General features: G+C 32.6%; 3 protein-coding genes across 4 annotated transcripts; 1 reads left to right on the top strand and 2 right to left on the bottom strand.

The window, feature by feature from the left end:
* The first annotated feature begins 3,930 nt into the window (after positions 1-3,930).
* Positions 3,931-7,077, top strand: LOC106370330 (cytokinin dehydrogenase 3). 2 transcript variants are annotated; one of them, XM_013810360.3, is made up of 5 exons: positions 3,931-4,684; positions 5,620-5,747; positions 5,854-6,114; positions 6,219-6,496; positions 6,582-7,077. In XM_013810360.3, exons 1-5 carry the CDS (start codon positions 4,072-4,074, stop codon positions 6,868-6,870), a joined length of 1,569 nt encoding a protein of 522 aa, XP_013665814.2. In that variant the 5' UTR covers positions 3,931-4,071; the 3' UTR covers positions 6,871-7,077. The 2 variants fall into 2 exon arrangements, with proteins under 2 accessions (XP_013665814.2, XP_013665816.2); XM_013810362.3 differs by having other exon boundaries at positions 3,937-4,684; positions 6,228-6,496.
* A 4,121-nt stretch (positions 7,078-11,198) lies between these two features.
* Positions 11,199-14,191, bottom strand: LOC106371487 (nucleosome assembly protein 1;3). Its single transcript, XM_048742911.1, has 12 exons — positions 13,998-14,191; positions 13,859-13,902; positions 13,676-13,771; positions 13,443-13,535; positions 13,178-13,265; positions 13,029-13,090; positions 12,753-12,937; positions 12,459-12,636; positions 12,328-12,371; positions 11,975-12,188; positions 11,863-11,880; positions 11,199-11,534 (listed from the first exon to the last, which is right to left on the bottom strand). The coding sequence occupies exons 1-12, from the start codon at positions 14,041-14,043 to the stop codon at positions 11,466-11,468; spliced, it is 1,137 nt and encodes a 378-aa protein (XP_048598868.1). The 5' UTR covers positions 14,044-14,191; the 3' UTR covers positions 11,199-11,465.
* Positions 14,192-15,216: 1,025 nt separating this feature from the next.
* On the bottom strand, positions 15,217-16,663 carry LOC106370329 (30S ribosomal protein S16-2, chloroplastic/mitochondrial). Its single transcript, XM_013810359.3, has 3 exons — positions 16,367-16,663; positions 16,248-16,293; positions 15,217-15,675 (listed from the first exon to the last, which is right to left on the bottom strand). Exons 1-3 carry the CDS (start codon positions 16,497-16,499, stop codon positions 15,459-15,461), a joined length of 396 nt encoding a protein of 131 aa, XP_013665813.2. The 5' UTR covers positions 16,500-16,663; the 3' UTR covers positions 15,217-15,458.
* Positions 16,664-16,905: the final 242 nt, after the last annotated feature.

Below are 16,905 nucleotides of genomic sequence, written 5' to 3'. Positions count from 1 at the left end.
AATTCAACAAATCCTTTTTAGAACCTTGGAAACATTCATGAAGACCTAAAAATGTTCCATCTCCACCTTCTTTATTGATTTCAAGGGTACATTTTATCTCATATTTTGTTGTACCATGAACTTTTGTGCCAAAAATTATCGAGGATTTGAGCTTATTAATCACTTGGCCAAATGCCTCACCATACTGTCGCAGGCACTCGATGATCGTTTCATTTTCATTGGCTTCGGCTCTGCACATCTACATGTTTTCACTGATATCTTGTGTTTGTCATTGATTTAACTATCCAATTTTTATGCAGATTGATCATTTAGATTATCATTTAGATATCACTATATTCATTTTCATGTATATGTCCTTATTAGGTGCTTGAGTATCCTTTGGAGTTTTTGGAGGTGTTCGAAATACGTTTGAGAAAGAAGAGGCTTGATTAAAGTTTTAGGCGAAACAAGCTCAGTAACAGCTTTTCATAGCGGGATGGCATGGCTGTTATGATATTAACGGTTATGGAAGGGGTATTTGGTAGCGGGATGGCATGGCCGATGTTGATGTATACAAGACATCATCGCCTAAGTCCCACGAAGCCACAAGTGTCCTAGAGGGTTTTGGTAGAGAGTTGAGGTAGCTGCTATGTTCATAACATACTTTATAGCAAAGAAGCATAGTGGTTCAATGATGCCGCTATGAAGATGAAGATTTGCTCATGAAGACCAAGCAACCCATCGAACTTACCAAGCGACCAAGAGAAGTTGTTGTAGAAGCAACATTGTACGTAGGGGAGAACGTATCGGCTTGGTGATGCCGTTAGTGACAGGACAAGCGCATCGACCAGACATAGCGGGTTTGAGAGGCCACTATCAATTAAAAACTTGAGTTTTTATTTGGCCTGGTCTTGAATTTTTGGGTGCACCCAGTTCGTTTTTAAGTGCCTATATATACTCTTTTAGGCCAAAAACTCTAATTATTTTGTTTTCTCTTTAAGAAATTCATTTTTTGGTGAAAGCTTGAATCTTTAGTAATCTTAATATTTCTTTCATGAGTAATATGAGTTTATATTATCTTCTTGATTTGTCTTGAATCTATCATGGGTTTAAGCTTTATCATTAAGATTAGTGAGCAAACTCTCTTTTAACTTATGGGTTAAGGTGATTTAGTGCTGATTTAGAGCGTGTAATGTTAGATTCATTTTTTTCTATGCTTATCTCTTGTTCTTAACAATACATAAAACTGAGTTAAGGTCACTAGATATAGAAACTAAAAAAAGGAATGCTGACTTGTAAATTTGCAGGTTCCAATTACGGGGTCACCAAATTGGGTGGTCCTAACTAATTCTTAAACAAGCACCGATAATCACTTGTCGTTTTGGTCGTCATTCATAAGATTCTTTTTGTTTTTTTTTTTCTGTAACAATCGTCATTTATAAGAAATTTTCTTATAGATCATCGTTGATAAATTGTTTTCGCGACGCGAAGTTGTAGAAGGTAGGAAAATGACAACTACACGTGCGCCTAGCACGGTTTTGCTGTCCGGTTACAGTGTCTTCATGTTTTTCTTATTAATACAAATATACAAGTCATTAATTTGTATTAATAAAGAATTAAACACATGGTTTGTCCAAAAAAGAAGAATTAAACATATGATCAAGAAAGAGGATATGTATGGATAAAGATTAGTCCTGGGAAGAGCAAATAATTTGAGGTCTATTGATATCCAATGCGGTTAAATAAAGAAGTCATTTATATTATACATCCATAATTGGCTTGGACAAAAATATTTAGCGAGAACTAAAAATCAAGATAATGTAGTTAAATTATGAAACTATGTGGATAACGATTTCAAAAGAAGAAACATACCCTTTTAAATATTTAATAGTGAATTAATGAACTATGAAGCTTAAGTATGTTTATTAAATATTATCCATTTTCTAAACAACAGAAAATATCATTTTGAATGAAAGAACATAAAAGTAATTAAGGACAAAATATAATTGCGTAATGTCTAATAAAATGACATATAAGAAATGAACATTATAGCCGGAATACAAAAATATAGTGATGAGAACCTAATGGCATTTGTTAATTAGGTGTCAATAAAAATGACATGTAAGAATAAAATGTGTGATAAAATTGTACTTAAAATCTGTATTTCACTTCCCACTGAACTCATCTATTGTGTATCACTCCTAATTGTACCCGTCTTTTTTTTAATATTATATTGCTTAAGATATTTCAATTCACTATAAAATCACAAATTAATAATAATAGACGTTGAAAGTAATAAATAAAATATGTGTAGGGACAACAAGTTAACATGTCTGGCAAACGAAGCAAACAGAGCGAAATCTTTAGGATATTCCATGTCTTGCTTTTTATTGTTTATTACGGCAAAATGATTTAACCACGAATCTACGAAGTTTCCCCTACAGTTGTTTTATTATGAAATTAAAGATAATTTTCATTAGTATTATTATAATTAACGACACTTTTCGATAGCCGCGAGGAAGAAAAGTTTATAAATTATTCAGACAGAAAGAAGATCTTGTAGATTCTTTAGATGATAACCTAATCGTGACAGAAACATCTAGTAGGGATATTAATGAGAAATATTCTCTAAAAAGAACATCCATTTATCCAAAATATAAAACATTTGATTGGTAATACGGTAAGGAAATGTTTTAACGATTATAAATATGTTATAATATAACAATAAAAAACAAGGCATACTATTAATTTATTGAAACATGGGACTGAGTCATGGTTATTATTAGTGGTAAAATATTTGTACATGGTGATCTAAGGCCAATCTCCAATCCCAATGATGATAATGGTATATGTCCACTGATTCGTTTGTACTCCCTCCTGATGTTTTTTAAAAATTTATTGTTTCAATATATAAGATGTTTTTTTTTAGGTAATTTTTACTTTATTAAAAATTGTGCAACCAATTATATTTAATAATCATTTTGTAAGTGGTTGAATATCATTAGTTTATAGTTTTCAGTTGGTTTTTTAGACAGAAGTTAATTTTTCTTAATATGCATATTTTTAACTAAACATCCTATATTTAAGAAAGTATTTACAAAATTACAACTTAATCAATTATGATGGGTTTTTTTTTGTCAACAGTTATGATGTTGATTATGGTGGTAGTGGTGATGATGACAAATTACAATATTATGTTAATTTAATCTAATCTCACTCAATAAATTAACTAGTTGAATTTACAATAATAGTAGTTAGTTGAGGTTATCTATTGATTCTTGATAGATACATACATAATTTCACACACACACATATATATATGTATATAATTTTTTTGGAACACTATTTCACATATATATAATATAGGGATATAGGATTACTCTTTTTCTGTCGTGAACCCTAAAAATTCTGGATATCTTCATGGCATCCAAATTGCATATAACCCAATATCAAAAGAAAGTGCATTTTATTTTGAGATGTGAATACTATTTCTTTGTCTCACATGTATGAGATTAGTATATAAATTATCGATATAGTAATGTATAAAATGGACTGTGGAATATTTTTTCAAAACCATTTGATTAGGGAGCGACAGTGCGTGTTCAAGAATCCAATACTATTGAAGCGAGTGGTTTTCTAAGATTCTCACGTGACTGCGATAATTTATTGTAGATCTTCCTTTTAAAAGAATAGCATATTGAATATATATCCATTTCGAAACTTATATCATTAACGTTCTATATTTTAAATTTTAATACATAATTATATAGTTATGTAAGAATTTTAATCGAGTCAGGTGAACTGATTAGTTATAGAAATATACCTTTGAAAAATTTACCTTAAAAGAACAAAATTAGTAAGTTAATACACACAAACATTTTTGTTTTCAAATAAATGAAAATGGGTTAGCAGAATGATTAGTTAGTTAATAATAGACCGAGGATACTCGCTCATTAATTTTAAATTATTTCGACGAAATAACTTACAGAAACATGTGTGCTCCATGGGTGGCTATATATATACACATCTACTTCTCTTCATTGATTGTATCAAGCTAAAGTGTTAAAAAAAAAGTTTCTCTGAAAGAAAGTTATGGTGAGCTATAATTTTCCATCACAAATTCATCTTCTAATGATAACGATATTAGTTATCATCACAACTCTTTTAACTCCGATCACAACCAACACATCATCACTACCGTGGAATATCCTTTCCAATGACAACTTCGCCGGAAAACTCACTACCGCATCATCCTCCGTCGAATCAGCTGCCACTGATTTCGGCCACATCACCAAAATCTTTCCCTCCGCCGTCTTAAACCCTTCCTCCGTCCAAGACATAACCGATCTTATAAAACTTTCTTTCGATTCTCAATCCTCTTTTCCTCTAGCCGCTCGTGGCCACGGACACAGCCACCGTGGTCAAGCCGCGGCTAAAGACGGAGTCGTGGTCAACATGCGGTCAATGGTAAACAGGGACCGAGGCATCAAGGTGTCTAGGACCGGTTTATATGCTGACGTGGACAGCGCGTGGCTATGGATCGAGGTGTTGAATAAAACGTTGGAGTTAGGGCTGACGCCGGTTTCTTGGACGGATTATTTGTATTTAACGGTCGGTGGAACGTTATCTAACGGCGGTATAAGCGGACAAACGTTTCGGTATGGTCCACAGATCAGTAATGTTTTAGAGATGGATGTTATTACTGGTACGTACCATGATGATTTTTTACATGCATTCTAAATATATGAAACAGTAATGACTTTTACTTCGTACATTTGGCAATAAAAAAATATCGTACGTTTTTCGTCTTTTCTTTAAGATCTGTGCGCTCACTTATGTTTATGCTCTTGTTTGTTTGTACCGTTTGTCTCTTGTTCTATTTATTTCTAAAACTTGTTGATAGCTGTTCTTCTTTTCACACATCTAGCTAATCACATTATTGAGTAGAAAAACACACGAGCTATGTGATTTTATGTTTTTTTCTAATTTGATCGATACTGAATTCTGTTAACAAATTATATTTTTTTTTTTTGACAACGTTAACAAATTATATTATAAGTTAAGAACCAAATGTTTGAAAAATTATTTCTATAATTTCTTACATATTATGAACGTTTCGCTGAATCTACTGCGATTTTTACATTATGGTAATAAATGAGATTAGATTACGTAACTGTTCATAAAACCCGGTGACCAAACAAAAAAAAAGACAAATGAAAATCAACCAAAAATGGTCCCACGCTTGATTTTTCACGAGGTTTCTTGTTGGCATAAGGACACAAGTCACAAGTTTATAAATTTTGGTCCTAACCAGGTGTAATGGATTTAAGTAACAGTCAGTTTTCTTATTATAGCTGTATCCATTATGTCCACACATGCATCATTCCACATACACCTTTTTGACAACATATATATATATATACATACATTAATACAACTGTTGCTCTCAAATGTAGTTAGTTAACGATGACTTTCTAGTTCCATTGTATGGTTAAGAGATAAGATAAATTAATGAGACCGACTTCAACACTTTAGGCTCAAAACAGCGATAGTCTTATCTGAAACTCGTTGCATTAGTTGAAAAAGTTTTAAGAGTAACTTTCTAACTTGGTCAGTTTTGTTTTACCCGGAATTTTATAGGAAAAGGAGAGATTGCAACTTGTTCCAAAGACATGAACTCAGATCTTTTCTATGCCGCGTTAGGAGGTTTAGGTCAATTCGGAATTATAACGAGAGCAAGAATCAAACTCGAATTAGCTCCGAAAAAGGTATGTTATATATGTAAATTATACAATAATATTTATGTTATGTAAGCTATTTAAATCTATATAAAATAATAAATAAACTTATCTGCAAATTTTGGAAAAATTTCAGGCTAAATGGTTAAGGTTTCTATACACTGATTTCTCTGAGTTTACAAGAGATCAAGAACGATTGATATCAGAAACGAACGGGCCACATTTCCTGGAAGGTTCTGTTATGTTAGACCATGGCCCACCTGATAACTGGCGGTCCACTTACTATCCACCGTCCGAGCACATGAGGATCGTCTCAATGGTCAAACAACATCGTGTCATCTACTGCCTTGAAGTCGTCAAGTATTACGACGAAACTTCCCAACACTCAGTCAACGAGGTCCGTACACATTATACATAATTGTACAAGTATAGTCACAATCTTTACTCATAACGAAGCCACTCTTCCATAATTATAATTTTATTGATTGCTCAATCATTTAGACAATGCAGGAAATGGAGGAGTTAAGCGACAGTTTAAACTATGAACGAGGGTTTGTGTACGAGAAAGATGTGACGTATATGGATTTCTTAAACCGGGTTCGAACCGGAGAGCTAAAACTGAAATCCAAAGGCAAGTGGGATGTTCCACATCCATGGCTTAATCTTTTCGTACCAAAATCTCAGATTTCAAGATTCGAGTATGGCGTTTTTAAGGGTATTATCCTTAGAAATAACATCACTACCGGTCCCCTTCTTGTTTATCCCATGAACCGCAACAAGTAAGTTATAATCAATATAGCCACATTATCTACAGTTTCAAAATTTTCAAATGCGAAATACTTAAATCTCGAGGTTTTAATTCAGGTGGAATGATCGAATGTCGACCGTTATACCCGAGGAAGATGTATTTTATGCTGTAGGATTTTTACGATCGGCGAGTTTTGACAATTGGGATGATTATGAAAAAGAAAACATGGAAGTATTAAAGTTTTGTGAGGATGCTAATATGAGGGTCATACAATATCTTCCTTACTATGCATCACAAGAAGGATGGGTTGGCCATTTTGGTCCGAGGTGGAATATTTTTCTCGAAAGAAAATATAGATATGATCCTAGAATGATATTGTCCCCTGGACAAAATATATTTCCATAAATAAACTTGTGTTAGCTGTGATAGTTAGATATATTGTTAGTCTAGGAAGTGTCTTTCTTTAGTTAAGTGATTCAATGTCCACATCTGTAGCTTTTTCCACCAGAATATGATTCTACTAAATAGCGTTTCTCTGCGTTGTAAGACCGTCTATGGATCGGGTTTAGCCGATCTTGATAGAAAAAAATAATATATTGTTAGTTGCTCTGACTTCTGTTTGGCCATGTTTTTTTATTGATTCTGATTGTTATGTTTATTAAATTCGGGCTTATCTTAGTCGTCTAGTTTTAAATTAGTTGGTATTAAGCCATGTTCGAAATTACGCTAGTGTCGGTGTGGGCCTAGTGAATTAGCCAAAATTCGGAGAGTAAACGGAGATTATTTTTAAGAAAATTTTATAGTTTTCATATAATTATATATCTATTATAAACTTGTGTTCGAAAGGATTGTTCAAGAATCTACGTGGTCTGGTGTATTCTAAAATCATTATTTAAGTTGATGTCATGACTTCGAGCACACCCTGCGCTCTTTTATGTTTTCTTTTTCCTGTTTTTTTCTCAATAATGGCAAATATGTAAATATATTGCTTCTACTTTTTAGGGTTCCACTTCCTCTGTAATATTTTTCACGACGCCGCCTACCATTTCAACATAATCAATTCATTTTTCTGTTGTTTTCTTATCATTTATTCATCAAAAATCGAAGATCTGTTACTTAACATCCCATTTTAAAAACTTAAACGTACAAAAACTTGAATTTCTTGATGGACCGATCTTTTTTGGCCGAGTTTAACGAAATCGCTACGGTGACCAACCGCCGAGCGTTCTAACGCCGTGTAATCGGCCAATTTGCCTGCGTTTTTGAACATGGGTATTAAGTAGATTTGCAATATCCATTTTATAAATTAATTAATTATTTCTTCAACTATCAATATACCGATGTAGGATTTTATTTATTCATTAACACTCATTTTTACGCTCATGCGTAGACAACTATGGGAACAAAATCTACAAGTGGCTAAGCATCGGGTGCCTCTAACACTATGTTAAATTCAGATTTATCACATACTTCATATTTAAAGTTAATTGATAGTAAGTAGATTGACCTCATTCCTTTTATATACTATTTCCGTTTTTCTAATATAAGTCGTTTTAGAAAAAAATTTATGTCCTAAATTATATGACGTTTTAGGCTTTCTATGTAAAATTTATTAACACTTAATGTTATATGACCAATGATAATATTCTTTCTATTTTATTATTGGTTGATTTGTGGTTATGTAAATAATTAATGATGTTTTTGTCTATAAAATATAAAAAATTAATGATTTCTTAATTTTTGAGCACAATCTAAAACGACTTATATTAATAACGGATGGAGTATTAGTTAATTATTTTTCTAACTACATACGTGAGATTTTATTCATTCATTAACAATGTTAACTTCTTACAAAATATATTAAAATTGTGAACAATATACTACTTGAATAGTATTAAGAATAATATATATTTCGGTGGGAGATTTTTGGTAGTAAGAAAACAAAATAGAAGCATAATTATAGTAAGAAAGTGGAAGTTGATAGGAAAGTGGAAGTTGATAGGAAAGTGAAGGACATGATCATAAGATTCGAGAGTAAGACTAAATGTGAAACTTTTATTTTGCTTTGTAAGTAAAATTTTATCATTACACATTAAACATTTAGAAAAGCGAAAATAAAAATGTTCCTAGACCTTTTTTTATTACAGTCTGCGGAAAAATAGGAGACATCCAAACTTCTTGTCTCCTTTAATATTGTTTCTTCTGTACTTCGAAGATCTTGGTCGAACAAAATCCAAGAATAATCGGATGGACTATTATCGAGTTTCATTATCGGCCAATAGTATCGATCATTTTCACGATTGTTTTATGTTAATCATATTGCCAAAGTATTTATAAAAATCGACACTCGGTAATAGTTTTCACATCGATTTTATTAGATTCACCCTTTTCTAATATAATAAAAATAAGAATCATAGTTTGATAATAATCAAAGAATAATAGTTAGAACATTTAGTCTACATTGCTTTTGATCAGTTGTATAAGTTCAATTGTTTCTCTGAAATACATTTTATGTGTTTGTAAAAGGGAATTGCCGGCATTAATTTATTATGCAAAATCAAGTAAAACGACAAAAAAACATAGTGAAAAGTGGAAAACAAGGCTGCAGCCGTAGCTTTGTGATCCAAAGGAATCTCCAACCTAAACTTTCATAGAAAGTGCCAAATATTTATTATATAGTATAAATTGTATAAACTAATATAATTAACACAGTATGTATGCAATATCTATCATGTGAAAAAGCCGAAACGTTAGATTGCTAATCGAAATATTTTATAACGTAAAATCTTATTGCATCATTGCTAAAAATATAATCATGAGATTCCCCTGCATAGAGCATAGTTAATACCTTTTTGGTCTAATTATCATCAAACTTTTATTATATTATAATTTTATTTAAAAATAATTTAAAATAAATTTTAGGGAAATTGCCACAAATAGCACATTCATAATTGAAACAGTAAATTTTAATTAAAACGATAATTGAAATAAGTGGTGAGCATTGATTTGGTACACGGCTAACTAAAAATAAATAAAACACACAGTGAAAAATTGAACATAGAAAAGTAGAAAGTGCACTAGATGATTCAAACTGTTGTATTTTAGTGTCAAAACCTTAGCAGTCGCCATTGCTGCTTCCCGTGGACTTCTTCTCTCTGAATCAAACTGATATTTTGCTTCCTCCAAAGATCTAACAGCGTTCGTTTGCAAATCCGGTTGATATCTTTTTTACAGCGATTCAATCTGCTGTTTCGTCTCCTCCAAACGATTGTTCAAATATTTAAAGATACCGCAGCAATTGCGGTAAGAAAATATTAAATGTGACGTGAATCATTGCTAATTAAATGATTATTAAAGATAATATAAATCAAAAGATATGACTGGGTAGAATGGAAAATCGAATACTTGTGATTGACTCACTAATTAAATGCAATTCTATAATTGTGGTAGCATAATATTATTATATTGTCACATAAACTCACGAAATTACTTTATTATACTTGGTCAATGGGTAAATTTTCAATTTCTTAAGGATAGATAATCAACATTGCATTCCAAATATTCCACAGTAGATTTAAATAATATATATCACAAGTCTTATAATAGCTATCCATTTTCACCAAGTTAAGTTCGATATATTTATGTCATTTAAACCATGTTGGTTTGATTTACGTTGTAAACTATAAACCATAGAAACAATTCACATATATGTCATGTATTATAAGAGATATCAATAGTCACAATGTAAATTAGGTTGGTATATATACGTTATATATTTAAACCAATTTGGAATGATTTACTCACGTTTTAAACAAAAAACATCGGTTCCAAATGAAATTTAAATATTATGGAAACAAATTTGGTTTTAAAATTTTACATTTTGTTAAAAATAAAACCAGCCAGACAGTGAAACATAAACATGGTTGATATCCATCTTTGTTTACGGTTTTGAATTGTTTATTGTAATCGTATAGTTTTTAAAGTATACATGTTGCAATAAGTTAGAGATATAGGTCGGACGATTGGACCTTATGCATTTGCATTTTCCAATAACAAAAAATATTCATAAACTCTACTTTATTGTTTATAATCAGTGGTTATTTCCATTTGTGATAATTGAAACCGAAATACATTTTGAATATGGCAACATATACTATAGCTGCATAAAATGAAATATATAATATAATCTCTTTCTAGTTTTAGTTAGCAATAGCATAACATGTAATTAGTTTAGGAAAAAAAGATTCATAAAGACAAAATTTATTATCAAAAGTTCTCTTCAAATAATAAGAAGGGAATATAGCTTTATAAACTATTATTACTACTTTCTATCATTCGTCAGAGCTATAAATTCGGTTTCAATTTCTACGGAGTTTTATCGGACATCAAATCTCTATCTTCGTCTTTTACAGAGATAGGAAAAGAAATAGGCTTGCTGATAATCAGTCTAAGACATGTCTCTACCATGCTGTTAAAACTTGGGCCTGAGACCATTTATGCTATTAACGAAGTTTAGTTGACAAGAAAAAACTATTATTATTACAAACAATTAGACAACACCCTACATGAATATATAGTGTATATACTGAGAACGTGAATATTTTTACTACAAACATTCAGACAGCACCCTACATGAATATATAGTATATACTTACTGAGAACGTTAATATTTTTTCCAAAATTGCCTAATACATGTCTCCTTATAAAATACTTAAATAAAAGTGAAAACAAAATTACGTAATAAATATAGTTTCTTAACAAACTTTCCCACCAAACAAGTACAAAACGATAATTTTAATTTTAAACAAGTAATAAAACCACAACTTTTTTTTTGTCAATAAAACCAAGACTTTGTGATCCAAGTAAACAAAAAAAGGAAGAAACACCAAAAATAATTTATCAAATATCTCGCGAGGTCAATTCCGCCTACGACGGAACTTCAATGCGGAGACCTCAAACATTTTGCCTTACATGGAACTTCACTCAAAACACACAACATTTTACTGTTGCTTGCACTCAGGAGGCCTCTCCCCTTGTTGTCCATCGTTGATCTGAGGCCTGCCCCCTTTCTGCAATTTGATTTTTATAAGAACATATTAATCTCTCACATTACTGCAAACATTTGCAATACCAAATTTAGTCTAAGCTTTACATATGCATGATGATGATTCTAGAAAACTTTGTTTCTTTACTTATAGTGCAACTTTAGTCAGATAAGTGTTTTAAGTTTCTATGATTCACATATTCATGCAACAATGAGCTTTGACCGGTTGTTTCATCTATCACTGATCCTACATGAGACAGGTTGTTCTATGATTCATTGGTGTCGGATTGTTGGACAGAAACTAGGTTTTGACTAAGACAATTACTAAAAAGAGGAGGAAACTGGTTGTGTACCTTGTGTAGGATTGACGGCTGCATAAACATTTTAACCAATTTTTAAAGTTAGTAGTCAATCTTAAGAGAAAAAAAGGTATTGCTTACTTGGATAAAAGGAGGAATAAAATACCTTCTTTTTGGTCTTGCTTACTTCTTCTTCCTCATCTTCGTCATCGTCATCTTCTTCATCCTCATCTTCGTCCTCATCATCTTCTTCATCCTCATCTTCGTCCTCATCAATATCATCTTCATCGTCATTGTCTATGTCAAACTCCTCTCCTTCAATAGCCTCACCAGTAAACCATGAGACAGCATGAGGTATAATCTTCTCCCGGATTGTAGAACTGCACGACTCAAGGGATACTCGAATCAGATAATTAAAAATGTATAACTTTACAATCAAGGTGCTCACTAGAGCTTCCATATATATAGACGCAAATGGACAGACAGACAGACAGAGATTATGTTAAGAAGAAAACGAACCCAATGTCATAATCTTGTTCCATCAGATTCTGAAGTTCCTCAGCCTGCATCAGGAACATAAAATAGTTAATACAAAGTTTGGTTAAACACAGTCAAAGTACGGTATGTTTCAACACCAAATGATAACGTACTCTGTCTTCGTCGATGTCTTCATCATCATCAGGAACTTGGGGAGGGCTGAAGAAGTTGAAGAAGCTTTCACAATCTTCAGTTTTGGTGATTGGCTTGGCATTCTTCGCACCTTTCTTAGGCTTCTTCTTAAGAATCTTCTGAGTTAAGCATTTTCCAGGATACCAATCAATCTCTGTCCTGAGAGAAAGAACACAAAAAAAAAGAACAATGTTGGAGATAGGTCAGCAAGAAGATTCTACAGCGCCTTACAAGAACTATTCTATGCAACCATCCAAGGAAGTATGAACAATTACCCAATAGCCTTCTCAAGCAGAGGCTCATCTTCATCAATCATGTGATACGCCTTTGTTAATAGGGTGTTTTTGAAGTACGGGTTCTGGTCGAAGAAAAACTCAAGCTTGAATCCCTTTGGTTCCTCAATCTTGCACCACTTAATATCTTTAAGATACATGAGGGCTCCTTCATCACGCTCCGTGATCTGATATCAAAAGGATATTAAAACACTGGTCATTTTCCATGGTTATGACTGGAGTAACTCCAAATAAACAAACTGTAGGTTCAACACTAACCTCCTCAGATATAACATCATTGTTTTTCAAGGCGGTCAGCCAGAAACTAGGGACTCCCTTCTCTGCAATCCAACAAAGAGAAATAAGCAAAGCCGTTTATTTCAAGCAATGATACGAATTACAAAGGTAAAGAGAGAAAGAAAGAATACCTTCAGCAGTTTTCTCCTCTCCCTGGTCCATCTTAACATCCTCTTGAGCTCCTTCAACTTCGATAGCTCCATTCACAATCTCATAACGCTGCAGGTATCAATCAAGTTTCAAGAAAAAAAATTGAAAACAGATAAAGCCAAGAGAGCTCAGCTACAAATAAAGAAAATAAAGTAAACATATGCAAGTCTCCAATAACTTTCATCCGTTAAGAGTAGTCAGTAGTAACTTTGAAATATTTTGTTCTTCTCAGTCGCAAGCAATTACCTTGGTATACAAAGGCTGGTATAACTTTTGATACTTGGCTTCAAGTGCAGCTCTCTCCTCGCGGAACTTAGCCTCAATTTCATCATGTTTGCCCTGAAAAAGAAATGATTCTCAGATAATCAAAAAGATTCCAATACCATTTTCAGAAGATACCTTAATAAATCTACACCTATCCAATTAAACAATATCTTAAACATTTGAGATTCATCCGCAAGGAAAGGAAGACATCCAACCTGAATCTCCCTCAAGACCTCAACGCGCCTTCTGATCTTAGGAGTCAGATTCTCGAGCACATCAGAGTGCTGTCCAGCCAGATTCTGCAGCTTGTTCTGTGAATCAACAACAACATTTACCAATCACAACAGAATCTCCAGCAGAAAAACTCAAAATCTGCACACAATGTCACTGAAACTGACCTTAAGAGCGTTGACAAGGCCTGCGCGATCCTCATCCTTAAGAGCTGTTAACAGACGAAGAGCTAGGGGTTAGAAATCTCAACCTGAGGGAAACTTTGACCACGAAGAAACAAACAAAGAGACGGATTAGATAAATTACCGGCGGTGAGATCGCCGACGTTGAAGCTGTCCTTATCGTTGCTCATTTTGGGAGTTGTGGAGAGGTTGAGGTGAGGAGGAAGAAGAGGTGAGGGTTTCTGGGTGGCGACTAAACACACAAGACGTGCCTTCCTTTATTATACCTAATAACTGCCGTTTTTTTTTTAATTTCGCTCGCTGGCATTTTTCTTTTCTTTTTTTTTATAACTTTTTTTTAATTAGGTTTTTTGCCCGCACATGAAGACATAATCTTCGAATATTTAATAATTTATATTTTTTATTAATCTAAATCTAAAATCAACATAAGAATTTATTATTTATGTTTTCAAATATTTAAATCAAACATCAAAGTATTTATATATGTCAAATATTTTTCATCAAAATATATACTTATTAATTATATTGTGTTAAAAATTTTAAAACACTCATATCTTAGAAATATTTTAGAAACTGTTTTTATATAACCTTTTTTGCTTGACTGATATTTAATTTTAATTTTTTTGTTCTTAATTTTATAACCTTTACAGTAAAAATATTTTTTTCAGATTGCAACACAATATATATATATATATATATAAGAACTATCTTATTTTATGATCAATTGTTTAATATATAATATAACATATAAATTTAAAATTACTAAAATGAAATTAGTTTTAAATTATATATAAGATTCAATAAAAGTATTTTTAAAATTAATAAATTAGTGATTAAACTAAAAACTAGTAATAAATCAATGATTTTGTTAAAACATAATAAAAACATGACAAATAAGTAAAACTATCTAAAATTATGGAGAACATGACAAATCAGTAAATTCACTTCTGAAAAAATAGTATAGATTGTTACCTTTACTAAAAACATATCCATCGAATATATGTATTGGATTATTCAAAGTTTCTCGAATTAAAATCTTTTATAAATTATAGTAATATTTGATTAAAACATCATCGAAAAGTAATGGAAATAAGAAATTTTGGCATGATGTTTGAAAGATTTTTTAATTCAATATCATTACTTGATTTTGACCTATGTTTTAAAAGCGTGGGATTTGTTCTTATGTAAGATCCAAAGTTATAAAAAAATTGTTATTTCCAAATAAATCTGTAACCTAGCTAAATGAATAATTGAGATAATTTCAGTGACTCTAAAACTTGAGAAAATATATATACATATTATGAAATTGTGAAATTTAATTTTCAAATACATTTCAACAAAAGTGGTAGGAAATTCAATACCCTTATTAATCCCAATGCAAAATGCGTGCCGGTTCCGCAAAAGGCTGCTAAACACATCGTCGTTATTCCCAAACATAGGGAATTTTATAAAGGAAATCAAGCCAAGATTAACTAGGAATGTGCATTACAGAGAAGTAACATACTGAACTTAGATAAGGTACAACGACAAAGGCTAACGCGACTAATTCATGGATTCTTCATGTCTGCTTCCTTAGTCAAATGAATCATGGACTTTTGTCTTCTTCCTTAGGCTTGTTGTCGCTAATCGCTGGTGTTTTCTCTGCATCCACATAGCGACCTGTCATTGGATCTACAGGGCGAGTGTCTCTTTCTCCACCTTTACGCCCCATAGCCACCATTGGAGGAGGAGGAAGTAAACCGGATCTGAAAAGGAGACGTTGAACCGGGTCTGATGCCTGAGCACCAACAGATAACCAGTATCTGTACATAGGAAAAAAAAAAAAAAACATGTCCATTAATCAAAAGTTACATGCATCTTTTGTTGAAATTACACATTCATAAACAAACGTCATAAATATTTATTTGAAACGATTGCAAAAGAGCATGACAAGATTGCAGAGCTACATATAGCCTACATGACCTTATTATCAAATGCAAAAGAGGTTGAATATGAATGGTAAGTGTTTATCCGAATGAAGAATCAATAGATTATTCATCTTAAAGAAATACGAAGCAATGGCAAAGAACTCAGAGAAGAAGTTCCATAGAAAGACTCAAAACTAAAGGAGGAGTTTCATTTGTCATGCACCAAGGCAGTTCCACAAAGTCTAAATCACTTTTTAAACTAGTACTAATTGATTGGATTTCAATGAGGCACATCCTTGCTTCAACTAACAGTAAAGTAGTATGGCAAGAAGGAAAACTAAAATGCAATTATACTCAAATTCAGACTGCTCCCACAAATGCATTTACATTTCAGGGATTAAGAAAAGTAAGAGAGGTTCCATGGTCTAAGTAATCAATCATCAAGAGGTTGGAGAAGGGAAGATTACTTGATACGGTCAAACTTGAGACCCATTCTCTTACCACCGTCCTGGCCTGCACACAGACAGAGATCGTGTAAGAACCAACGCAGAAGAGCAATCGAATGGAATGAACTCGGAAGACTCACCAGGGAGAGGATTGAAGTAACCCAAGACCTCGATGTGCTTCCCGTCTCTAGGGGATCTGCTATCAGCTGCCATTACCCGGAAAAATGGTCGATTTTTGCATCCTAGCCTCGATAATCTGAGCCGTACAACCATGATCCAATGAGAGAGAGACTGTGATTCGACGATCGATAAAACTTGAGGGTTTTTTTTCTCTACGGAGTTGAGTTGGGTCCTTAAACGGCGTCGTTTGAAGACGTCCGCTCTAAAACCGTTGTTTTCTTTCTTTTATTTATTAAAAGAGTTAAAATAAACAAGACGGTGTTTTCATCAGCAGCCTCTCGCACTGATAACAGGAGGAGGATTAATAAGTAGAACTGAATCACTTCTTCTACTGTGCTTGATTGATTAAGAATGCTTTTTAATTGAGCTTTGGGAACTATTAGTCTAATCTCAAGGATCAATAATAGTTTGAATGTTATGATCATACAGCTTGTTTATTTCTGACAAATATAGCTCAAGGGACAAGTGTATGTAATGTGCCTGAGAATTCATCCCTCCT

Source organism: Brassica napus, chromosome A10 (assembly GCF_020379485.1).
Source record: "Brassica napus cultivar Da-Ae chromosome A10, Da-Ae, whole genome shotgun sequence".
Lineage (NCBI taxonomy): Eukaryota > Viridiplantae > Streptophyta > Magnoliopsida > Brassicales > Brassicaceae > Brassica > Brassica napus.
This window is presented reverse-complemented; position numbering and strand designations above follow the sequence as displayed.